At 40.0% G+C, this 24,246-nt stretch overlaps 11 protein-coding genes across 11 annotated transcripts; 7 read left to right on the top strand and 4 right to left on the bottom strand. All coding sequences in view use genetic code 12, as the record gives it.

Annotated features, from left to right (window-relative positions):
• Positions 1-834: 834 nt before the first annotated feature.
• On the top strand, positions 835-4,974 carry GIN4 (protein kinase; the record flags this gene model as incomplete). The annotated part of the gene is made up of 1 exon (XM_051752183.1): positions 835-4,974. The coding sequence occupies one exon, from the start codon at positions 835-837 to the stop codon at positions 4,972-4,974; it is 4,140 nt and encodes a 1,379-aa protein (XP_051608655.1).
• Positions 4,975-5,097: 123 nt separating this feature from the next.
• On the bottom strand, positions 5,098-6,015 carry NEP1 (18S rRNA pseudouridine methyltransferase; the record flags this gene model as incomplete). Its single annotated transcript, XM_051752181.1, has 1 exon — positions 5,098-6,015. The coding sequence occupies one exon, from the start codon at positions 6,013-6,015 to the stop codon at positions 5,098-5,100; it is 918 nt and encodes a 305-aa protein (XP_051608654.1).
• A 620-nt stretch (positions 6,016-6,635) lies between these two features.
• On the top strand, positions 6,636-8,948 carry KGF57_002826 (uncharacterized protein; the record flags this gene model as incomplete). Its single annotated transcript, XM_051752180.1, has 1 exon — positions 6,636-8,948. The coding sequence occupies one exon, from the start codon at positions 6,636-6,638 to the stop codon at positions 8,946-8,948; it is 2,313 nt and encodes a 770-aa protein (XP_051608653.1).
• Positions 8,949-9,227: 279 nt separating this feature from the next.
• Positions 9,228-9,859, bottom strand: RPL37B (60S ribosomal protein eL37; the record flags this gene model as incomplete). The annotated part of the gene is made up of 2 exons (XM_051752179.1): positions 9,228-9,493; positions 9,853-9,859. The coding sequence occupies 2 exons, from the start codon at positions 9,857-9,859 to the stop codon at positions 9,228-9,230; spliced, it is 273 nt and encodes a 90-aa protein (XP_051608652.1).
• A 525-nt stretch (positions 9,860-10,384) lies between these two features.
• TOS4 (Tos4p) lies at positions 10,385-12,118 on the top strand (the record flags this gene model as incomplete). Its single annotated transcript, XM_051752178.1, has 1 exon — positions 10,385-12,118. The coding sequence occupies one exon, from the start codon at positions 10,385-10,387 to the stop codon at positions 12,116-12,118; it is 1,734 nt and encodes a 577-aa protein (XP_051608651.1).
• Positions 12,119-12,189: 71 nt separating this feature from the next.
• On the bottom strand, positions 12,190-14,124 carry PRM1 (pheromone-regulated protein; the record flags this gene model as incomplete). The annotated part of the gene is made up of 1 exon (XM_051752177.1): positions 12,190-14,124. One exon carries the CDS (start codon positions 14,122-14,124, stop codon positions 12,190-12,192), a length of 1,935 nt encoding a protein of 644 aa, XP_051608650.1.
• Positions 14,125-14,833: 709 nt separating this feature from the next.
• On the top strand, positions 14,834-15,244 carry SMT3 (SUMO family protein; the record flags this gene model as incomplete). Its single annotated transcript, XM_051752176.1, has 1 exon — positions 14,834-15,244. The coding sequence occupies one exon, from the start codon at positions 14,834-14,836 to the stop codon at positions 15,242-15,244; it is 411 nt and encodes a 136-aa protein (XP_051608649.1).
• A 1,049-nt stretch (positions 15,245-16,293) lies between these two features.
• Positions 16,294-17,287, top strand: KGF57_002821 (uncharacterized protein; the record flags this gene model as incomplete). Its single annotated transcript, XM_051752175.1, has 3 exons — positions 16,294-16,319; positions 16,561-16,625; positions 17,124-17,287. 3 exons carry the CDS (start codon positions 16,294-16,296, stop codon positions 17,285-17,287), a joined length of 255 nt encoding a protein of 84 aa, XP_051608648.1.
• A 1,484-nt stretch (positions 17,288-18,771) lies between these two features.
• On the top strand, positions 18,772-21,042 carry PSP1 (Psp1p; the record flags this gene model as incomplete). The annotated part of the gene is made up of 1 exon (XM_051752174.1): positions 18,772-21,042. The coding sequence occupies one exon, from the start codon at positions 18,772-18,774 to the stop codon at positions 21,040-21,042; it is 2,271 nt and encodes a 756-aa protein (XP_051608647.1).
• A 212-nt stretch (positions 21,043-21,254) lies between these two features.
• KGF57_002819 (mRNA splicing protein) lies at positions 21,255-23,030 on the top strand (the record flags this gene model as incomplete). Its single annotated transcript, XM_051752173.1, has 1 exon — positions 21,255-23,030. One exon carries the CDS (start codon positions 21,255-21,257, stop codon positions 23,028-23,030), a length of 1,776 nt encoding a protein of 591 aa, XP_051608646.1.
• A 38-nt stretch (positions 23,031-23,068) lies between these two features.
• Positions 23,069-24,232, bottom strand: KGF57_002818 (uncharacterized protein; the record flags this gene model as incomplete). Its single annotated transcript, XM_051752172.1, has 1 exon — positions 23,069-24,232. One exon carries the CDS (start codon positions 24,230-24,232, stop codon positions 23,069-23,071), a length of 1,164 nt encoding a protein of 387 aa, XP_051608645.1.
• Between the last annotated feature and the right edge of the window lie 14 nt (positions 24,233-24,246).

Below are 24,246 nucleotides of genomic sequence, written 5' to 3'. Positions count from 1 at the left end.
TAGGTTGGAAATCGTCTAAATAGAGTACATGCAGTATATATAATATAAGGATGCATTCCCAAAGTGGTTAAATTATTGTCAGTATTGTATATTATATACATTATGTGTGTATTATGTGTGTATTATGTTTATTATATTATGTGGTTTCTTCTGAAAGGGGTTAAAACAGATCTCAAGAACTTAATTTTAACGCGTAAAGAATTGAATCAAATTATTTCACTAAAACTGTGCTTATACACAGGATAACACGTCTTATTCTTATCTTTTTTTGTTTTCAAAAACACTCACATTACCCACCACACATATGCATACTATAAACACACAACAACAACAACAACAACAACAACAACACACACTGCGATACAGAGATGGAAACACATTAGGACACCCTTGAGAATATATACACACAAACGCAGCTCATTCCAAGGCTAACGTATCGTGAAACAAACCTCCCCAAAAAAAAAAGAAAAAGAATTTGAAACCAACAAAGGAAAAATAAAAATAAAAACAAAAATAATCAATTAATTAATTCCCACTTTCACTGTTTTCTCTTCTTCTGTTTTCCTTTTTAATATATTTTTTTTTTTCTTTTTATTTTGTTTAATTTGAAAGTTGAAATTTTTGACAGCCAGAAACACCTTTCTAATCACCACATTCACTTACAACATTACACCTTACATTCTTCCCTGTTTTTGACTTACTCATACTCAAGTGGATAGGCACACTGTTAACAACAAACTGCAAGTACTGCCCAACTGCTATATCACACAGCCAACTATTATCCACTCTTTTTTTTTTTCTTTTTTTCTGCCATAAGCCATATAGTACATTATTATGTCACATTCAAGGCTGGCATCCATCACTTCGTCAATTGCTTCCGCTACAGTAGCCAACAATGACACACACGGCAATGGCACCAATAATCATCCACAGTCAATTGGACCATGGAAATTGGGTAAAACTTTGGGAAGAGGTGCCACTGGGAGAGTATTACTAGCAACTCATCAGCACACAGGACAAAAGGCAGCTGTCAAAGTTGTTTCCAAGTCGGAACTTAGAGAAGAAGAAGAAGAAGAAGGGGCGGGAGGAACAGCAAACAATGGCGGCACTGATGCTGCCACTGCCAAGAATGGAGAAGGTTTACCCTATGGGATTGAGCGTGAGATTATCATTATGAAACTACTCACGCATCCCAATGTTCTTCGCTTGTATGACGTGTGGGAAACTTCTAAAGCACTCTACTTGGTATTGGAATACGTTGAAGGTGGTGAACTTTTCGATTTATTGGTTGAAATGGGGCCATTACAAGAGCCAGAAGCTATCAAATATTTCCGTCAAATTGTGCTCGGTACTGCCTATTGTCACGCATTGGGAATTTGTCATCGAGATTTAAAACCTGAAAATTTGCTATTGGACGCTCAATTGAATGTGAAATTGGCCGATTTCGGTATGGCTGCTATAGAAAGTAATGGCAAACTCCTTGAAACTTCTTGTGGCTCACCTCATTACGCTGCTCCGGAAATAGTAAGCGGGTTGAAGTACCACGGTGCGGCTTCAGACGTGTGGTCCTGTGGAGTTATTTTGTTTGCCTTGCTAACTGGAAGATTACCGTTTGATGATGAAAATATTCGCAATTTGTTGCTTAAGGTACAAGCTGGTAGTTATGAAATGCCCTCCACCGACGAAATTAGTAGAGAAGCCCAGGATCTAATTAGAAAGATGTTGGAAGTTGATCCCATGAAGAGAATCACCACTGAAAACATCTTGAAACATCAATTGTTGACTAAATACCCAATTTCAAATGAGGATTTGATTAGTGAAAAATCATTACCACATCCGCAGACAGCGTACAAGTCACTTGGTTCAGTGAAGAACATTGATAAACAGATTCTATCCAATTTATCGATATTATGGAACAATAGGTCGGAACAAGACATTATTAGATGTCTTTTACTGCACGGGCCAAACCCTGAAAAGACATTTTATGCATTACTATTGAGGTACAGGCACTCAGGTGAAGACCAACAACCGCAGCTTCTGCAGCAACAACATATTCCACCAGCACCACTTTCAAAATCCACCAGCTTCAATAACAAAGTCGGTAGAAGCTCGTCAATTGGTAGATCGCCAGCTGGGAAAAAGCGTGCAAGTCAGATTAGTGTCTCACGACCATCATCGTTCCAATACAAGAATGGATTCGCGGTATCTAGTGGAAGCAGTGGGAGACTTGCTCATACAAGGTTATCTGCAGCATCATCAGTCAACAATTCGCCTAGAAAACCGGTTAAAAAGAGACTGTCATTTGCTCGTTCACCATCTGGCTCACCACTGAAACCCAGATCAAAACAACCACAATCGTCTCAAATCAAGGCTACACCTCGGAACATCTACAATGATATTGTTGAATCACAGAGTAATCAGTCAGTGGCTCCTACGTTGCCATCCAAGGATTCCTATTACAACGACAACGCTGCTACAGCACCTGCTGCTTTACCAAAATTAGCTGAGAATCCTGTTGTTGATGAATCACCAAATTTGTCACAAGTAGTCAACAACAAGGCACCCAACGCCACTTCGAAGAGGGCATCCATCATCAACAAAAGTAGTACCAACAATAAAAGAGTGTCAAGGAGAAGATCGGTCCGTGCTTCAATGACCGCTGGGTTAAAGAGGAATTCTATCACCATGAAAATGTTATCTCTCTACACCAAATTATCAGGTGATGATGAGTGGGAGTATATGGACAAGCTGACGAAGCGAACCTCGGCCACTTTTGCTGCGTTGTGTGATAAAATTTTCAATCAGGAGGAGTATAATCCAGAAGATGAGGAATTGGTTGACCCTGAGGAGTTGGAAGCTAAAGAGTATGAAAGATTGATGGAAATCGAGCGCAAGAAGCACGAGGCTGAATTGAAAGCAAGAAGGGAATTGGAAAAGAAAAAGCAAAGACTGAAGAGAAGGTCCTTGCTCAGTTCTAAAAAGCTCAGTTTCATCATCAAAGAGGATGAACCTTCTCAGGATGCACAAATGGAAACCATCAATGAGCAAGAAATTACTCAGCCAAAGCGCCAATCAAAACATTTGGGTGCATTGAGGGCATTATCTGAGGGACAAGCCAAATCCGATGAACTAACAATGGATGATGTTGAACAATTGAAAAGAAGGTCAGCTAGTCAGCCAGTGAAAAAGAGAACACTTACTCCAATTTTGACAAGACGCCCAGTTTCTCGACTTGATCCCCTTTGGCAAGCGCACCACAACGAACAAATTGAAAGAGCTCAAGATGCATTGGAGAATGAGTGGAAGGAAAACAAGAAGAAAGATGATAAGGAAGATAAGAAAGCCAAGAAGAAGATCAATAGAGAGTCAATGGTTTCTGTCATGGATGATATTGCAGAGGACAACGATGATCTTGATGGTAATGCAAGCAAGAGAAGACCTTCCAAGGATAGCTATTATGATGAGCATGAGGACTTTGAACTACCCGAGCCTGATGTTGTTGACTCAAACTTGAGTGAAGAGTACATGTCCGAGATTAGAAAATCAAGATTACTCTACAGTCAAAGAAGTCTTCACAAGAAAGTCGGCAATAATAGCGGCAACAAGAGCAACGAGCAAAAGACTTTAATTAGTGGTGTCAAAATACCAAATGTGACAAGAAAGTCTAGGCACTTTTCCAACTCGAACAAGAGACTATCCGTGTTGTCGATGTACTCAACCAAGGAGTCTTATCGTGACTTGAACTCTATTATTGAATCACATACTCCTGGCCATGACGAACATGGTCACAATGATGATGACAACGACGAAGCACCAATTCCGCCATTGAGAACAAGTATTGCTGATAGACTAGATAAGGCTGGATTACCAGAGGAAGATGAAGATGGCGCACTAGACGGTGATGGCAATTCGGTAATTGATTTTGACCAACATTTGGCAAACAAGAGAAACTCATACTATGACTCATCTAACAAGCGTGTCTCGCGAGCTTCAACTACAAGAAGATACAGCAAATCTGCGAGACCAATGTCAAAAGTTCCAGCATTGCCGACCGAAGATTCCGAAAACACATTCAACAGCAAAGGAGAGCCAACCGGGAAACACCACCACAAGACTGACTCCAACGGGTCTACTCAATCCGATGACATTTTTGATAAAATAAAATTGCCTGAGGGGAAATCAAGCAAGTCTTCGATTGATCTACTTGCTAATGGTGGCTCGGACAAACAAAGCAAGTCAGCTGCTCAACAGGGCTCGACAAAAGCACCTCCTTCGGAAGCCAGACTGCAGCATGGAACTTCGCAGCCAATGCTGAAAGTCCGTGATGGTAGGCCTAGAGGTTCTAAAACTAATGGATCAGATACTATTTCTGCACCACCACCGCCGCCACCACCACCACATCACAAGAAACCATTGGATGATCGCACCAACATCCATTCTGAGCAAAATAACAAGTCGAGGAAAGGATCGTTTTTGAGAATGTTTTCGAGGGGATCCAAAAAGAGCGCCGACGAAGGGTCTAGATCAGCCAGTAGCCATCAACACAACAATAATCAGCTTCCAAGTCCAACTGAGTCGCTACAAGAAGAAAAACCAAAATCATCATTCCTTCGATGGTTTTCGTCTTCATCTGCTCATTCCCCGGTGCTAGATTCTGAAATTAGAAGGTTCTCCACTCTTTTACCAAGGGAAGAAATGGTTTCGGCATTATTCACACTACTCAAATCATGGTCGAATTTTGGTTTGAAAGATTTGAAAAATGACAACTTGAGTTATACAATCACCGGATCAATTTCGAAGTACAACTCATTTGACTTGAAGAGCTGTAAATTTAGAATCAGAGTGGCTCCTAGAGAAATGAATCATAAATCGGAGATCATATGTGCTAGAATTAAAGGGTCGAGAGTTACTACTGATACTTTATTTAACGAAATTGAAAAAGTATTGGAAAAGGAAGGTGTTATGGATAGATGAAGCAATTGCAAATTTATAGAGATTATGTGTAATATAAAACAATTATTTAATACATCAATGTTACGTATATACGTCACCCGCTTTGTCCTTGTTATACTATACACTCTGCTCACTACAGCTCCTTTAGTATATCTCCCAAACATCTTCACAACCATGGCAGAATTTAGAACATGCAACGGATGCCGACAATGGATAATCTGACAATCCAATCTTTTCATCAACAAACTCATCAGCAAAATTGTCCTTACCTCTAGCCATGGCCCCAACAAAGACACATATGCTCTCATCATCATCCAATTTAGCCACATAATCCTGCACCTTAACAACCTTGGCATCAAAGGACAAAGTAATCTTACGGCACTTTGTAGGTAGATGATCAGTTATTGGGTTCTTGATTACTTTCAACAAAACCTCCTTGGAATTCTCCGACCTTATGCTCATCTTGTGCAACAACTGAACCATTAACCCAGAGAACCGCTTGAATGTACGCGGGATACGCACACTGGGGTTGACTTCAATCAAAACTCCACGTGCTGTTTGAATGTAAACTTGCAACTTACCAGCTTTGTTGATGGGTGAATCCAACAAGGTTAACAAACACTGGTGAGTGATGTCGGGTCTGGCCTCAGCAATGTCACGTCCCATTCTTCGTAATAACCCTTGGTGGTCATCACAGTTTAGTAATGCGAATCTGTCGCCGCCACCTGAATTGCTACTGCTGTTCATCTTGTACGTTTCTAAGCATGCTTGTGATAACACGACGATTAATCTCTTGGTGGTTTTGTCACGTGAGGTGAGAGGTGCTGGTTGAGTTGGCAAGAATGAGGCTCGTGGGACAGATGCTGGTTTGGCGTTGTTAGTAGAAGATGATTGGGTGGGGTTCGAGTTTGATACCGGCGTCGGTGCCGGTGCCTGTGCTGGTGCTGGTGCTGGTGCTGATGTTGGCTCTGATGCTGATGCTGTGGACTTGTTTTCTTGCGTTTTGATAGATTCCTCTGCCTGAGAGTTGGATTTCTTGGTTGCTGTTGTGGTGGTAGCCATTGTCAATTATTGTGAAAGGTGAGGGATAAGTGCAAGTCAAAAAGAGCGAACCTAATGGTATTCTGAGTATTCAAATGAATAGTGTATGGGGGGGGGTTTGGAAAAAAGCTCTGCTCAAAAGATTTTTCACTCTCTCTCTGTCTCTGTCTCTCTCTCAATGTTGTTTTTCAGTTCACTCCTTAAAGTAAGTAATGTGAATGAAAGCTTACAACGTCAGCTACACCTTGTCCTGTTTCCTTAAGATCTCATATAGTGTACTGAAGGCGTTATACTTGGAATCTAAACTACACCCAAGATCATCTTCTATACTCCTTGAACTAGCAATTAGTCACGTGATTTATCTGTTGGTTTGAACATCTTATATGCAGCTTGATTTACTCTAATTGACTCAAATTCAGACTTAAGCTTTGTAGCATATCTAACTGGATCCAGTGTCAAAGTGTCCATCTTTTTTGAGTCAACTTACGTTTGTCCTGCTAAATACAACATTGTACTTGTCTCTATAGTATTTTCAATTTGCAATCGCGTGTAAATTGAAAAAATTGCGTGCGCTGCTCCAAATCGCTGAGTATCACCACTACCTCTATCACAATTGTTTTCTTTTACTTTGAGGACATGATATGACCCATTGGACGTCCGAATCAGATAGTGACTTTGCCAACGACGACGAAGATGACGAACTCCTACAGCAGTATCTAGGTACCACTCAAGCTCCGATACATTTATCAACGACGCGTGAAGACGACAACGACACAACAAGTGAAAAGCCCACATCGGTTTTCCAAATTAACCAACCCATAGCATCACAGCTTTTACAAGAGCCAATAGATAATGAAATACAAGCTAAGTTGTTCCAAGCAGATGGAGAAATTGCCACTTTAAAAGCACAATTGATTCTGTTGCAAAACTCCAAACGCGATGAGTTGAACTCGCTACGACAGTCATATGATGCGTTGAAACGGAGTAAAGAAGAAGAGGCAACTGCTTTGAGAGAAGCGGTTTTGAAATTGGAAGACGACCGCAAATTTTTGAAGAATGAGTTGGTCACCACAACTGCATTGAAAAAAAGAAAGATTAGCAACAACAATAACAACAACAACAACAACGGCACTCAAACAAACTTGCAACCAAAGGGACCAAACACAAGTACCGACGTCGATTATCTGGTAGTCGAAGAAAGCGCCGGCACAAATGTTACGTCAATTCCTAGTCAGACTGTACAAAGAGTGATTCGAGTTCAACATGATACTTCAGCACTCATTGATCAAATTTGGGGGTATTTTATTCCTGGCAGTAAACGGTCATCAATTGAGTACTTATTCAAAATATGTTTTGATTTTGATCTTGAGACATTGTATCGGTACAAATTGACCAAGAAGACAGCAATCGCATCATTGATTAGTAATGTTTTAATGACGTTGAAAATTGCAAGATTAGATGAATTGATCGAAAAGTTTTCGCTTTTGATGTTGGACATCATCCAAAATGCAATTGGTCAAAAGCAACCGCTCCCAGTCCCGTTCTTATTGTCGTTGATTCATTGTACTATTAGTTTTCGGCCAGTCGCTGTTACGAAAACTGTAATCACAACTTTAATACAAGGGTGTTCTCAGATTTCATTGAATTATATGTTTTTGCTCAGCCCTAGTTTGGAAGAAGAAGTTGATTTCGATAATTATCATGACGTGCCTGACCAAGTGATTGCAATTGAACGATTCATTTTAATTTGTTGTCTAGATGTGATTGAGAAGTTGACAGCAATTGGCTCAATGCATGACACTCGATTGATTCGTCTGATTTGGTGTGATCAAACTGTATTCCCTCAAAGTCTTGTTTCTTCATGTTTACCTCAAAATACAGAACGGTTCAAATCCGTAGCACAGATCAATTTAGTCTTTAATGTGGTGGAGATGCTTATTGCTACGATTACTGAAGGGACATTTGGGTTTAATGAAGCCACATCCGATTTCAATCTTATTCAATCCTTGATGAAGATTTTCCTACTAGACATTCCAATCAAAGATGGGTTTAGATTTTACGGATTGAACCGGTTCATTGGCAACAATTGTGATTTGAATACGATTGATTTGACCGTACCACTCCAGCACGATAATTTGAACAATTACTTAGTTTCCATTCCACAACCAGTGTACAAGGACTTGGAATCGGAACTAAACTTCAAAAAATTGCAAATAAATCATGAAGCACATCTTTTGAATCTCAAAATCAAAGTGTGTGAGTTGTTGCAATCAATAATTATCACAAAGCAAAGCATTGATTTCTTAATGGATAAAGATCATTTCAAATCCTTTGTTCGAGTCATCCGCCTCGAGCAAACATATATGGCAAACGACCCGCGATCAACAATGATTCATTCACGCGTGCATTTGATCGGACAAATTGTGAAGATTATGGATTATTTGACTCAGGATCTCCATGAGCCGAGTGATTTGATATACACGGACACTATGTATGAAATGTTTGTTGCTATCCTGAGAATTGCATTTGGTGCCGATTCCTTGGCCATGGATGCGCAAAAATTACTAGTAAAAATACGATCTCAAGGTCATTACAATATCACGGTATTCAACAGAGCATGTGAATTGAGAGCTCGGCAATTGCACCATTTGACGGTAGGAGATTACTCAAAAAAGGGTGGCGGTAAACAACTAGCCAGTGCCGAAAGCGATTTCGCTAATGGATTAGAGTTTCCATACGAGTCAGAAACAGTTGAATTGAGTCGAGATATCTTGAACCGTTTTGTTAATCACGAAGAGGCGGATAACTTGTACTACAATATGAATTACGAATCACAACAAGAAGAAGAAGAAGAAGAAAAAGAAGAAGAAGATATGCTCCATGATAAAATGCAAGAAGAATTGGATGCGAACATGGACGCTGGCATGGATGTTGACAGAGCCGTAGAAATATAGAGTGAGATGTTTACCCCTACTATCGTGAGTACTGACGTTCACATTAATATACAGTGTTGTTGTATTATACTTAAAACAAATTTGTTTCTAAAATCTCAAAACATACTTCGTTGCCTTTTTCACAGAAGAATGAAAAACCAGGGAGAACCTCTTTTCAGTTGTGCTATAGATCATACACCACTTCAAATAAATCCTCGCTCCCTCTTTCTTCTTCTCTCATTTATCAAATCATCAAAACGCCTCATCTCAAATCATTGCCTAGTCGTAAATAAAAGTAATTTAGTTTTCAGCAGTTTGTGGCTTAGCAACACCGGTTTGGAAACCGTTCTTGAATCTTCTAGAAACGTGCTTCAAGTAGGCCATTCTACCGGTACCGGTAGTTCTTCTTCTCTTAGCTTTCAAAGCCCAGTTGTGAGATCTCATCTTGGCAGCTGGGTAACCGCATGATGAACAAGTCTTCTTTTGGACGTGGAATGAACGACGACCACATCTGTTACATAAAGTGTGTGACTTGTTGTGTCTTTTACCCAATGATGGTGTACCTTCTATAGAACGGGTGTTAGTATATATTGACTCATGAAGAGTAATGGAAAAAAGGGGCCCATTGCATCTAGGTCACGATGAGGGGGGGTGGAACTTGTCTGTGTTTTGTTAAATTTGAAGTGGAATCGTAGTAGACTAATCATCTGGATATTCATTATTGTCCTTATTTGTAGACAGTGAATGGATTGAACGATTGTTTTAGATGATGATTGTGATGTCTGGAATTATCGCCAACCTCTTGTTGAAATTCAGATACTTCTCTCCCATAACTATTGCCCTCACTCTTCTTCCCCTTCAAAACGTGTAATCTGTTTCAGTGCAATAACCCTGTTTCAATAATCCTACTTGGTTTATTACATACTACCCATGTTTGATTATGCTGTTTAGTATCGATGATATGAAACTAGGTGAAAAATTCTTTTACCAAAAAAGTTTCTTATTCTTTTTTCTTCGTTCTCCCACGCACTCACTCACTCACTCACTAACTAACTCACTCACTCACTCTCACTCTTTCTCTCTGCAATTTTTTTTTTCTGAGTAATTAGATAAGCAATTACCTAATGGTAGCGCTGTATATTATGTAACAAAATAAAAGGTAGCGTTGTAGTGTGTCAGCAGAAAGATCACCTTGCACGTGCTTGAGTGTATTAGGGCTATTACCCTAGTAACCGCGTAGTAACACAAAATACGCGGTTGGTTGCAAAAGAAAACATAAACACGACAGTTTGAGAGAGAGAGACAGAGAGCGAGACAGACACGAGATATGCCCTTTTGTGAAAGTATAAACAAACACTTTTACAAAGTACAACCAGGTCAACAGATCACAGCAGGCTGACTCCACCCACCAGTGACAACTTGCAGCACTGACAGCACACAACACAGTAGCACATACAATGTCACACGCTAACTATCAATTCCCACCATCTTCTCCTTTACATGATGCAGAAGATGTTCATCTGCAACAGCATCATAACAAAGATCCATTTGCATTGAGCAAGAAATTACAACCATTGGAAGAAAGCAAACACGCTAGACAATCACGTATCGTGGACTTGCCTACTCCTGATCCTTCATCATCTGTGTTTAGATCATCATCGCCAGCAAGAGGAGATAGAGCAGAAAGAGGGGATGTCAGCGAAACAGCTTCCTTCAAGCAAAACGAATATGCTGGAGTAACCAAAAAAGCAACAACATCCGTTTCCATCAATAAAAACTTCAATATATTGAAATCAGATAAATCCGTATTGCGTATTCCATTCTTACTGAACCAAAATGAATTCACCATTGGTAGATCATCACAAACTTGTCAGTACAATTTAGATGCAAAAGACTCATATATCTCACGTACTCATGTCAAAGTCAACTATACTCCACATGAGTTGACCATCAACTGTATTGGGTCAAATGGTATGTCGGTGGTTATTCCCAAGAGCTGTTACGTTTATGCTAAATCACAAAACGGGAATGAATACGTTGTTGTTGAAAACACTCATGGTGAGCCATTATCGACAACAAAGACTAGCTCCACATCAATTAAACTAACTGCTGAATATTCTCAATTCTATATTCACAAGGGAGAGCTGATTTCATTGCCACGTCAATTCGAGAATGTTTTGTTGGAAATTTCGAAACTGATGGTATTGTTGAATCCAATGGATGTCGACGAACCATTGACTGATGATGACGAAGAGTTGACGGATGACGAAGAGTTGGTATTGATAAAGAACAAGCAAGGTGAGTCCAACAATCAAAAACCTCATCAAGATTTAACCCCATTGAACAAGATTTTTAGTAGTTCAGTACCTCAAACGCCATCAAAACCAAAAAGCGACACGGTGCCAATGGTGAACTCATCGCCTAAACGCGCAGATGAGACAGAAGAAGCAATGGACCGTAGTATGTTGGATAATGATGATGAAGAAGAAGATGATGACTACCAAACTCCAAGCAAACTCAACCTGGTGACAATTAGACAACCACAGCCAAACAAATCAGTAAAATTCAACATTTATGCAAACAGTAACGAGCCCTCACCACATAAGCGCAGCTTATCGAATCCTCTGAAGATGGTGTTGACTGATGTTACCAACACACCTAGACGAGCATCATCAGCGGAGCCCCGTGGCGAAAAGCTGTCTGCGAAACAATCCAAGCCAAACGACGATGAACATTCCGAGAGACAGGAAAATGAATCCAACCCTCCAATGTTAAAAAAAAGAAAGAAGGCCATTACTCGTCAACAGACTCCAGAAGTTGATAATTCGGCATTATCGTTACCAAACTTGTCTGAAATTGAGAATATTTTGGTTAATCATTTAGCATTTTCTCGATTAAGTTCAACGCCAGCCTCGTTCTTAAACACAATCTCCGCATCAACGTCCAAGCTTTCCCTTCTACAAATCAGGTCAATCTTGCACAATTTGAAATGTATTGGAATTATTTACCGCCAGGGTACGGATGCTGCTGGAAAACCGTTGGAAGAAGAGTACTACTACATGCCGGAGCAAGATGATGATCAAGGCAGACAAAGTTTAGTCAATAACGTCAAGGGCCATGGTGGATTGCGGTCATGCAGACGGACACATAAGCAGTACTACTGGAAGAAACCAGCGCCTATAAAGAAATAGAGTAAGTGACGGAAAGGGACGTGATGTTTTATATATGTATGTACATTAGAAATGTATTGTTTTCCAATTGTTCACTGTTTCTTATCGTCTATGGGTGGCGGTGTTGGGTAGTAACTTGATGTAGTACGAGGTAAGTAGACACGTGGATCCGTTAGTGGGTATGGGTAATTTTCCAACTGCTCTTGACTCAATGGGCGAGGACTGCTAATCGTCAAGTTCCTCGTTTCTTGGTAAAATATGCGATTCTTCTCATCCAAGGCATGATTATCCTCACCAAACTCCTCCTGTTTGGCATTGCGGTGTCTTGCCAATAGTAAAATCAACCCGACAATCAATTGCAACACCCACACACCCATAAAGGCTACTGCGACATACACTTCCAACATTATTGACTTGACATAAACACCAATCAATTTGTCCAACTTTGCCAAAACATTGCCTGGTTGCAAAACTTTGACTTGTTGTAAATCACGTTGCATAGAATCTGAAATTGGGGGAACTTTGACTTGTAAATTCTCATACAACCAAGTACAGCCTTGTTCAATTATTTCCAACTTGCGGCCAATTGTACAATAAACTATTGTGGTTACAGCTGATGCTAGAACGGAGGTTGTGCCGAAAATGTCAGTTATTGCTGAATTTAAATCGTCAACAAATTCACTGATTGTTGAATTGACTTTGATGGCTGTTGACCTCACTTCTCCAAACAACTCTTGATTCAAGTCTGCTTGGGTGGTGTTGATATAGTCATTAACTGATCTGATGTATGCAGAAGCTGCAATGGGGTTGTCATTGGAAGATATGTCAGTGATGTGTTTCTGTATTTCACCGCGGACATAACTTACCAAAACCAACTGCAAGATGGCTGCAAGTAGACCTAACATTCCAAATACGAGTATGTTGCGAGCTAGTTTATTAGACATGTAGCTGATCAACCAGATGATTTTGTGATCCACATTCACCCCCATTCGCTTGACTAGGGTATACGTGATGAAGTTCAGATACACATTCTCTTGGTTACGAAATTCAACCTCGTTGTCTATCCCGGGTTCATTGATAAAGCTTGTCTTGCGTTTCCATTTGCCCCGCTCAATATACCATGCATAAGCAATGCTGCCTAATGTTACTATTGCCATTACGATGAACAAGTACGTGCTTGTAGTTGCAACAAACTTGACCAAATGATCTTGCGTATCCTTGACCTGATCAACAGTTTTCAAGCATGCATCCTTGACATTGATTGGATTGATTGTTGAATTTGTATTGGTTTCGTTGCTTAGTTGGATATTCCGTAATTTGCTTATAATCAAATTGAATGGAGTTTTGATCAAATTTTGAGTATGATTATTCATATCTTCCAATTCATTCATGCTCACATTCTTGGCATTGTCTATTTTTCCCAATACCGAGCTTGGGATGGCAATTTTATCCTTCAATGCCCCAAGTGATATGTTAATCTTTTGCTCGTATGCATTAGCATTTGAGGACGAGCCACCACCTGAAAATAGACTCCCTATGGCATCAAATCCAGTTGCTACATCATTGAGCAATGTCGATAATCCTTGTAATCCTTCTTCTATTCCATTTGTGGCTTCCACAATAGTTACATTGACAGCTTGTATCACAGACTCGCTAGCATCAAATGCAAACTCTGTCGTTCCCTTGACTAACGCATTTAATAGGCATACATAAGTCCCCAAAAACAAATCAATATAGAAAATAGTCAACTCACGTATCGTCTTGATTATTAGCACGATAAACACTATTCCTGAGTATTGTAGTTTGGCCACATTCTCAAAAATCATATTGTGAATTGCATTCAAAGCAGGCTGGACTGAATCGTTATCACATGTTGACTCGTCTATTAGCTGTTTTGATACGATGTTGACCAAGGAATTGCGTAGTAGTAGTAGCTTAACAAAGATTAGCACTAACAAGATGGTGTATTGATTGAGATATACCTGAGTTGACTCTTCAAAAAAGTCCAAATAGTTTCGTTGCCTCATTTGGGTGTGAGTGGATTTCGTTCACTTTTTTGCCGGAGTGAAATTGGGCCAAAGACCTGATGGAGTTATGCTTTGTATTTATTGCAAGCAAAATGAGGCTGTTTTTTTTTTTTGTTTTTGTTTTCTTTTTTTTTTTTTTTCGGTTGCAAAATCTGAAACAAGAGGGAAACACACGTGTAGGCACTCATTTCGAAACAAATATAACACTGCTCTTCTGAGTAGATAAATGGGACTTTGAAAGATCCCATTGAAGAGGAGGATTTATTTTTGCACCCGAGCAGAAGAAGTGTTTCAGGTGGATGCTACCGGCACGCTGGCTGGCTCTGGCGTTAGAAGGATAAGGATTTTCTCATCTATTAGCGTAGATATGTCTTGGGAACTAACTCAAGGGTTTGGTAGCACCAAAAGCTATCAAAAGTTTACACTCCATTTCTTTAAGAGCGATATCGCTTTTCTAGTCCAGCTGAAATGCGTGAACTTTCCATGTTGACCTCCTATGTCGTAATTTCTTCAAATGTCGCGTGTGTTTTTTCGATGGCAAATGCGACAAACCAGAGAAAAAAAAAAAAAAGAAAAATTTCTTTGCACCAAACTCAGAAACAACAACAAACAAAACAAGCAAACAAATAAAGCAAGAACCATCATCACCCCCTACGTGATTGCTTCCATCACACACACACACACACACACACACAGCAGAAATAGAATAATGTCAGATCTCGAACAACCAAACCTTCCAAACGATAACCAGGACACCCGTGATTCCGCTACTCCAGCTATCATCTCACCTCCAACTGAAAGCAATGAAAATGGAGGCGCCGCCAATGAACAAGGAGATTCAGGACAGCCCAAGGAAGAGAAAACAGAAGACAAGAACCGTATCAACTTGAAAGTGGTTGATGGCAATGGTGGTGAAATATTCTTCAAAGTCAAACGAACAACGCCAATGAAGAAAATCATGAGTGCTTATTGTGTGAAACAGGGCAGGGCTGAGGATTCCGTACGATTCTTTTTTGATGGTAACAGGGTTAATGCCACACAAACGCCCGATGACTTGGATATGGAGGACAATGATGTTGTTGAAGTCCACCATGCCCAACTAGGTGGTTTCTGTGTTTGAAGTGTGGCGCAGGAAAAAGGGGAGGTGGAGCGAAAAAGTTGAAGTGGTTTGAATGAATGTGCAAGTGCTTTTGGTGCTTTTGGTGCTTTTGGTGCTTTTGGTGCTTTTGGTGCTTTTGATGCTTCGCATGCTTGATGCTCGTTTTAGATTCCATGGGTCTTGGACGTAGACGAATACTTTGATGGTGCTGTTGCATTTCATTGGAAAGCCATCCATCTCTATTATCTAAGCGTGTATGTATGAACGTGTATAATTTTATTGTTTTGATTTCCATTCATTGGGTGCTCTAAAGGTGTGGTTGTTTCTGTTTACAACAAAAGACCTTATTTCCTTACAACAAGAGTCGGTTTGAGGAGTTATTTCTAATATCAGCTATAATTTTGTCGATTCGATGTCGCAAAATTGTGTTAGAGACATGACACGACATAACGCAGCTAATTTCTTCCACTCTCTGAAGGTTTTGGGTTATTCATCACGGGGACTGGCCTCTGAATGTAAAGTGCATATAATTACAATCTGTGATCCGTAGAGATCGGGGTATCTTTTTCTCCGTCATTTCGGCAGAAGTATTGAAAACGTAAACAGCTGTTATTCTGCAACGCACTACATTTTAGATGAATTTTGCATCAAGACAGAGATTAAAAGTTGTTGTTTAGCCGAGGCACAAACAACAAAGCACTTGAAAAAGTAATCGTTGCGAGTCATGCTTGTCTACTCACTGCACATGATCCAATACTCTCATAAACAAACTGCAGAATGAAAGGAGTTTATTCTGAAGTAGTAGTTAAGGAATGCACTGTTTTATTAATGGTATGATTTTTTTTTTTTTGTTGTCGCTTACTGTATCTACTTATCGTTCCATACATTATACAATACATACCCAATCTAGTCGTCACCCCAGACTCTATCATATGTTTTAGTTGCCAGTTTTATATGTGGAGACAGACACACACTACAGCAACTGTGGAGATAAGAGCAAGCAAATTTCACCCTTTGCTTCCATTGCTTTGAGACTACAACTATCTATTTGCAAATAACATCAAAGTCTCATGTCCCACAACGCCAATCCAGCTGGGTATGATGTCACGAGAATTTATCGGAAGTGTTGGCCGTTGTTTTTGTTGTTGTTGTTTTGTTGTTAGTTGTCAGAGTGAAACATCGGAAAAAATCGCGTTGAGCTCGGGAGATGGATGAAGGGAACTTTAGTTCTATGTTTGTGTAATTGGAGTTTTTATTTTGTCGTGCGATAGCTCGGGTTAAGTTTAAAAAATGGAGATGCAGAATGTTCGGACTTTAATGCCCGTTCGTAGCGTTAGCTTGGTCTTGCGCTGCAAAGTTTGGGAAAAATTGGTTGGTGGTGACAACTTGACGCTTCAGTTAAGTATGTTGACAGAATACAACAAGAGGGTTCCCATACTCCTCCTTTTAAGTATCATCTTGTTTCTTTTCTTTTTTTTTCTTTTCTTTTCTTTTCTTTTGTTTTTTTGTTTTGGGCCGAAGACTCAGTGATAGTCAATGTCAAATTTATTTTGCAACACAAAAAATCATTGGGATAAACTTGCCGATATGGAATGATGAGAAAAAAAAGATAAACCTCAAACTCGAGACTATAAATGCCCGACTGGATTTCTAAAAATAATTCACACCAAGAGATTTAGATATATATATATATATATATATATATATTTTCTTTCCACTATAAATACCAAATAACCAACAAAGCATAAGCATTTGATAATCAAAGTTATATATTCAATTGCTACCACAGTCAAACTACATACAAAACTACAACCATATTAACAAAACATGTGCCAGACGGAAATTTGCGGAATTTGCCAACATAAATCGTGGACAGGATGTGGAAAACACGTTTCACAAGTGATGGACGTCACTTCCAAAGACGAGTGGTGCACTTGTGAACCAATATACGAGGATGAAGCTGTAATTGTTGAAGGACACGGAAGTTATCCACCAAGAGCTGGCCAAGGTTTCAGACGCAGCAGCACAGATTCGGAATCGTCTCACTCCAGCTCAACCAAATGAGCTGAGGTAAATGGGCTATTTATTAAATAAAGTTTCTGTTTGAATTTACGAAGTTAATGAAAATGAATAAGAGTAGATGAGCAATTGACTAAATCTCCATTTGCTCTAGATCGTCTCTGAAGGAATTCTATTGACTCTATACATTTCAAGGACATGTCTTGCATCAGACTCTACTTGATGCACGTGATTGTTTTTGGTAGCACTGTATGCAATTCGAAATAGTACGGGCCTTCCGCATCCTGCAGACAATTCTTGGAAGGACACACGATCAAATATCTGGCTAGTGGATGGGACCAGTATGCTCTATCAACATCTAACAGAACCAAACACAAATCTACGAAAGTTAACCCGAGTGATGGAAGCAAAAATGGATGATAAGAAACTAAACAGATACGCGGAACGGGAAACAAAGGCTGACGGAATAACGATTAAATTGAAAGAAAAAAAAATAAAAATAAAAAATAAAAGATAATGTAAAAGGGATATCTGTTTTGATGTGTGTGTGTTAGTGTGTGTGTTAGTGTGTGTGTATGTGTATGTGTTAGTGTGTGGGGTGAAGGAAGAGCAGAAGAAATTACACAAAAATACTTTCACAAGTGGCGGGGAAGATTTCTCTTTTTACATAAACAAAAAGTAAAACATTGTCTTTTTATAAGACCTTCTCTATATTAAGGATAAACGAGTACACATTAACTACTCTTACTTGTAGGGCGGGTTCCTTCTTTGTATGGCGACTTCTTGGTAGTTGTACTCTTCATTGTTGTAGTGCGAAGAATAGGGAGGGCCAATATCTATCCTCACTAAGTCTCTTCTTGGGCTCTTTAAGAGCTTTAAAATTCTCCAGCTTACCCAAATGTTAGGTGAGAAGAGGGCAGTCATAGCTGCATGTTTCGACACCTCAGCAAATAATTAGTGCACAAGTCTCATCAAATCTCTTGAGCCTTGTTAAGTCATCATATCCTCCACACACACACACACAGAAGACGGATACTCCCTATCCCTTGATAAAGTATGATTCTACACACACACACACACACACACACACACATCACAACTCTCCCTTTCTACTTCTTTGCAAGAGACAAAAAGTCACGCAAAATTCCAAGGGACACAAACTTCTGCTCTTTTTTTTTTTTTTATTGAGTGGGTACACGCCACTCAAACCCTGATATTCTGAAATATCTCTACACCTTAATACATTATATCCCTTCAAGTACATTTTGGGTCACTCCATTTCTTCCTTTCACCAAGAGCTCACATCTTTCATATATATATATATATATATGCCCATTAACTACAACTGATAACAACAACTAAAAAGCACTCCATCAAGCCACCCACAACACGATTGATAGTGACAAAGAGACCCCCAAGAAGCAAAAAAAAAAAACAAAAAACAAACAATCAAACTATTCAAAGTAATCATCATCGAGAGCAAGGACAGATATCTTGCCAAATACAGCAAACAAGAAACACCCTAAAGGATGATGAACTTGCCAGACTTCCTAAATAATGGCGATTCAATCAATGGAAGGGATTATAACAGCCGTTCAAATGGTGGTAGCAGGCACAACCTGATATTTGACAATGGCACAAGCAACAATAGTATACCCCCGACTGCACCATCCAATAACGACGACCCTCTACATCAATCCGATTTCAATGACATTTTGTATGGCAAACTATCAAACTTGAATGATTATACGGAGGTGGATTATTCTAGATACTATTACAACCAGCCAACAGCAAACAACTCCAATTTCAGAGATACTTTCAACTTGCCTGCTGAATTGCAAGGTGGAGTAACCAATATCTCATCCAGAAGACCAAGTTACGCCGCAGAGTCATTCACCAGAAACAATTTTTTCCAGCAGCAACCTTCAGCTGCGTCACCCAGTGCAGCAGCACCAGCAGCACCTGCAGCAGGGGTAACACCTTCGCAGACATCGCAGTTTGGCTCACAATCTTCCAATTTCTTTGGCAATAGCAACATTAATAGCAGCCATGGTAACAGAGGCTTATCTTCATTTGCAATGATAAACAACTTTCAAGCCAAGAATAACCAGTTTAATGGCAATGGATTCAACTTTGCGGATGCATTTGGAGAGCTTAATCTAAACTCTGGGTCGAGATTTAGTGAATTCCAATCAAGGAGACCAAGTCAGTTGGTTGATTTTCCTTGGAACTCGCCGGCAGCAGTAGCACCAGCACCAGCACCAGCAGCAGCACCAGCAGCACAACCACAATCACAGCCACAGCTACAATCACAGCAATTTTTTTCACCACAGCAGCTTCAAAGTCGATCCTTTGAACAACCAGGTGCAGCTGTAGCAGGAGCTGGACGCAGTGTTTCTATCGATGTAACAGGCACTAATACTTTTGCTCCATTTGCAGACATGAATACTGCTCCGACATCAGGCCAGGCAAGGCAACAATCTCGTGCCACTATTCCTCCTCAAGTTATGCCTAGAGGTATGGCACATGGTGGAAAACAGCAATCTCTGCAAACACGGGAATTTTATCCCTCCCTGCAGCAACCTCAACTTCAATTTCGGAACGCTCAACTTCAACCAGATCAAGGATTTGTATCGCATCAAACGTCACTGAGTACTAGTGCTGCTCCTGGACAGTCGGTTAAATTGGAAAACGGTTTACTTTTGAAGGATCAGTACATTGTTGCGTCACCGGATTTGAAACAATTGTATTCCAAAACAAAGAGATATTACCAGGATGAGAAATTCACGAGCGAGGTCTTAACCAAAATAAATGGGTTATTGGGAAATCCTGTAATCACCAAACTAATTACCTTTATTAAGAATTTGAACAATTTGACCTTCAATCACAAAATATTGTGTTTGGTAATAAACAAGAATGGGAAATTTGACTTATTGTCCTATCCAAACAATTCCAATATATTCTTACAGAAGGAAGATTTGGTTATAGTTGATGGGGACAGAGGCAAAGATTTGGTAATGATTGTCGAGCCCTTGGTGAATTTAAATTTTGCTGTGTTGTTCAATTTTTTCAAGAAATTGGAACATTTGAAAAGTTTGACTATCCATGAAGGACACGGAGGTAAAGCGCATGGAGGTACACATCCCACGACAATGAATGCATCGACCATAATCAACTCGCATTCGAATGAAGACAATGAGTTCATTATCACTTTGCCAACGAAGCAAGTGTTGCGGTTTGCCACGCCAAAGGAGGTTCATAAAATCAGTGGCAAGTTTCTTGAAGAGAAAAAGGCATTTATTACATGCTTCAACAAGATTAAAGAGTTGGGGTTGGATTCGGATTTAACATTGATTAATGTAGAGTATCAATGTGATTTCAAAAAACTAATATTTTATTACTTTGCAGGGTTTAAGCGAATTGATTTTAGAGGACTCATAAAAGAATTGTTCAAAATTTACAAAACAAGAATTTGGTTGTGTGCTGTTTTACCATTCAATCAACCAGAATTGTATATCACCATGGAGGAAGAGGAAGGGGAGAAACGAACTTTGAATGGGAAATCAAAGACAAACACAAATGGCAGTGGAGATTTTACTGACCATCGTCTAGCTCTTTTCCCAAAGGAGTATGAGTTAACGAATGAACAGATTTTGAATTTTGCCATTACTGAGTTTGATTCATTACCACCCCCTAACTATTTCCACCTGGTGAATTTACTAAATTTAATTAGACATTTAACCAACGAGTTAAAGAGTCCATTTTATGGATTCAACAATGACAAAAGTGAGAGCAAATAAAAAAATAGGGGGATATCATATACAGTAGATATTAAAGATATTATGTACGGTTCAATGTACAGTTATAGACGTTAAAAAATTGTACTGTGGAATGTTTTGTAGATGATTGCGCATTTTCAATTTTTTGCGCAGTAGAAAAAGTAGTACCGATTATTGCACTTACTCTAGAGATTTCACCACCACCACCACCACCACCCTACACACACCGTCCAATGTCTAAGCGGCCCATTCCAATTGATGAATTGTTGAAAGATGATTTTGCGAAACCCACATATATACCCAAACTGAAGCGGTCTAAGCTAGAGGAGCCACCACCAGTAGAGCAAACACATGTGAAGGAAAAGCGGTTAGCATCATCTTGGAGACAATCGGTGACACCATCGCCGAGAGTTCGAGAGCCACCGAGGATAGAGTATGAAAATTTGCTGCAAAAGAAGGCGACTCGGCGCAAGTTTCAGTTCGACTGGGACGAGTCAGAAGACACCACATTGACACCAGCACTGCGATCGCGGCGAATGTTATCCTCCCTAGATGACCAAGAGGAGGATGAGCTAGAGCGTTTTGTCGCTGCCAACGATCCGTTACTCAAAGATGAGCTTAGTGGTCATTGGTCACTGAAACAGATATCGCAAATGACTGAACGAGATTGGCGAATATTCAATGAAGAATTCTCCATCAATTATCGAGGTGGCAGGCATGTTCCCCATGCAATTCGGTACTGGCAGGAGTGTGATTTGGAAAAGCCAATAGTGCAAAGTATACAAGAATTGGGATATACCACCCCCACCCCCATTCAAAGGGCCAGTATCCCCATCAGTTTACAACAACGAGACGTGGTTGGAGTTGCTGAAACTGGTAGTGGGAAAACACTTGCTTATTTATTGCCCATATTCCAGTACTTGTCGCAAATTGATGAAAACTTTATGCAATATGAAAAAATGAAGGATGAGCCATTGGCGTTGGTCTTGGCGCCTACTCGTGAATTAGCACTACAAATCACAGCACAAACGGAAAAATTGTGCTTGCGGTTGGGGTACAGTGTTGTTTCTATAATTGGTGGACATCAGTATCAAGATACGGTTAAAGAGATTGAGGAAGGTAAACCACGAGGAGTGGATATTATCGTGGGCACACCTGGTCGGTTATTGGACTCGATAGATCGGAAATTGATCAATTTGCAGAAATGTTACTACTTGGTCTTGGATGAAGCTGATAGAATGATTGATTTAGGATTTGAGCGCGATTTGCACAAGTTGATAACGTACTTGCCCAACCAAGACACTTTGCAACGGACGATTGATGCGAGAATTTTCCACTTGAAACAACGGATAAACTCGATGTTTACGGCTACTATATCACCTCCAATTGAAAAATTGACCAAATCTTACTTGAAGGATCCGATCTTTGTCACAATTGGTGGAGCTGGTGAAGCTTTGGAGAACATTGATCAGAAATTTGAATACTTGCCAACAGCGAAGTTGACAAACGGGTCTTCCTCAATTGAGCAAACCAAGTTGAGCAACTTACTTCGCATTCTTCAAAGTCACAAGCGCATGGATCCGAATGGTCTTATCATCGTATTTGCCAATTTCAAAAACGTTGTTGATACATTGTCTGAGGAATTAGACTCTAAACAATTCCCCAACGTGGTCGTACATGGATCAAAGTCACAAGATCAACGTGAGTCGGCACTTGAGCAATTCAAACTGCATGATCCATCGATACTAGTGGCTACAGATGTTGCTGCTCGAGGTATAGACATACCTCAAGTGAGTCTCGTTGTCAATTTCCAAATGCCCCACAAGTTTGAAGAGTATATTCATAGAATTGGACGAACTGGTCGTGCTGGTCATTTTGGAACTAGTATCACATTCATTGATGATGATGATGCAGGTGTTTTCTTAGAGTTGAAAAAGTTTTTATCCAGGGGAGGTAAAAAAGTACCTGAATGGTTGTATCGATACAATTCCACTACAATCAAAGAGTAGAGCTAGGTTTAATTAGGAATGCAGTTTTCTGTATACTCTTATGTAAGCTTGTAGTGCAATTTAGCAGCAAATTGATTGACAAGATCCGGCATTTCCAAAAATCCTTGACCAATGAATGCAACATCAATCAATCCATCTTCAACATACTTGTTCAACCTTAACACATCCATATCCAAGGCACCGCTACACCCAACAAGACACTCATCATCAATGTGCTTTTTCAAAACAGATGCCAATGGAATATGGCCTGGGACATTTGGATCCAGATTTAAAGCATAACGCGGCTTCGAATTTGGAGTGATTTTGCCGGAAGTCACATGAATCAAAGATACTTGACCAGTGGCAACAATCAAATCGGCAATGGCCAAAAAATCATCAAGCGATTCATCTTTAAACAAGTTATCGCAGGCTGACAACTTGACAAAAATGGGCGTCTGCGCACCGATTTGATGGCGAACTTGATCAAGGATGTCCAATAAAAGCTTACACCTGGTTTGAACTGATTGACATCCATATTCATCCTGACGCAAGTTTGTTGCCTTGCTCATGAACTGGTGTAGCAAATTCCCATTACAGCATGAAATCTCAACGGCATCAACTTCACTAATCTTGACTGCTCGTTTTGCAGCCTGTGCAAAGCTCGCAATAACGTGCTTTATATCTGCAAGACTCATTTCCTTGGGGACCTTCAGTCGGTTGTCATATGCAATTGCCGAAGGAGCAATAATCTCAACACCATCATCAACAACATCGTTAATAGCAACAGAAGCATTGCCATTGTCGTTAAGGCCGCCACCGTCACCAATTGCTTTCCTTCCACCATGAGACAACTGCACGCAACAAACACATCCATCCTTGTGAATCTCATCAACAACATCTTTCAATTTCTCTGCCTGCTTGTCATTCCAAATGCCCAATTCTTTATCATCCAATTTCCCCTTTGGGTCAACACACATACCCTCAATCATAATCAATCCCGGATGTTGCGCAGAAAACGACTTGTACCGAGACAAATGTAAATTGGCAATCTGATTTCCTGGTCCAGCGGCATAGCTGCACATTGACGATACGGCTAATCTATTGCGTAAATGCAAATTATTGATATCAAGCGGGTAGAACAACGCCGGAGGTGATTGTTTGGATGAGGCTGGATCGAGCTTGGAATCAATTGAGTTGTAAGTGGCTGAACTAAGACTGGTCATTGGTATGGGAAGTA

This window comes from Candida theae (genome assembly GCF_024610275.1).
Source record: "Candida theae strain CBS 12239 chromosome Unknown scaffold3, whole genome shotgun sequence".
NCBI classification, from domain to species: domain Eukaryota; kingdom Fungi; phylum Ascomycota; class Pichiomycetes; order Serinales; family Debaryomycetaceae; genus Lodderomyces; species Lodderomyces theae.
The sequence above is the reverse complement of the archived record's forward strand: the minus strand, read 5'-3'. Positions and strand labels throughout refer to the sequence as shown.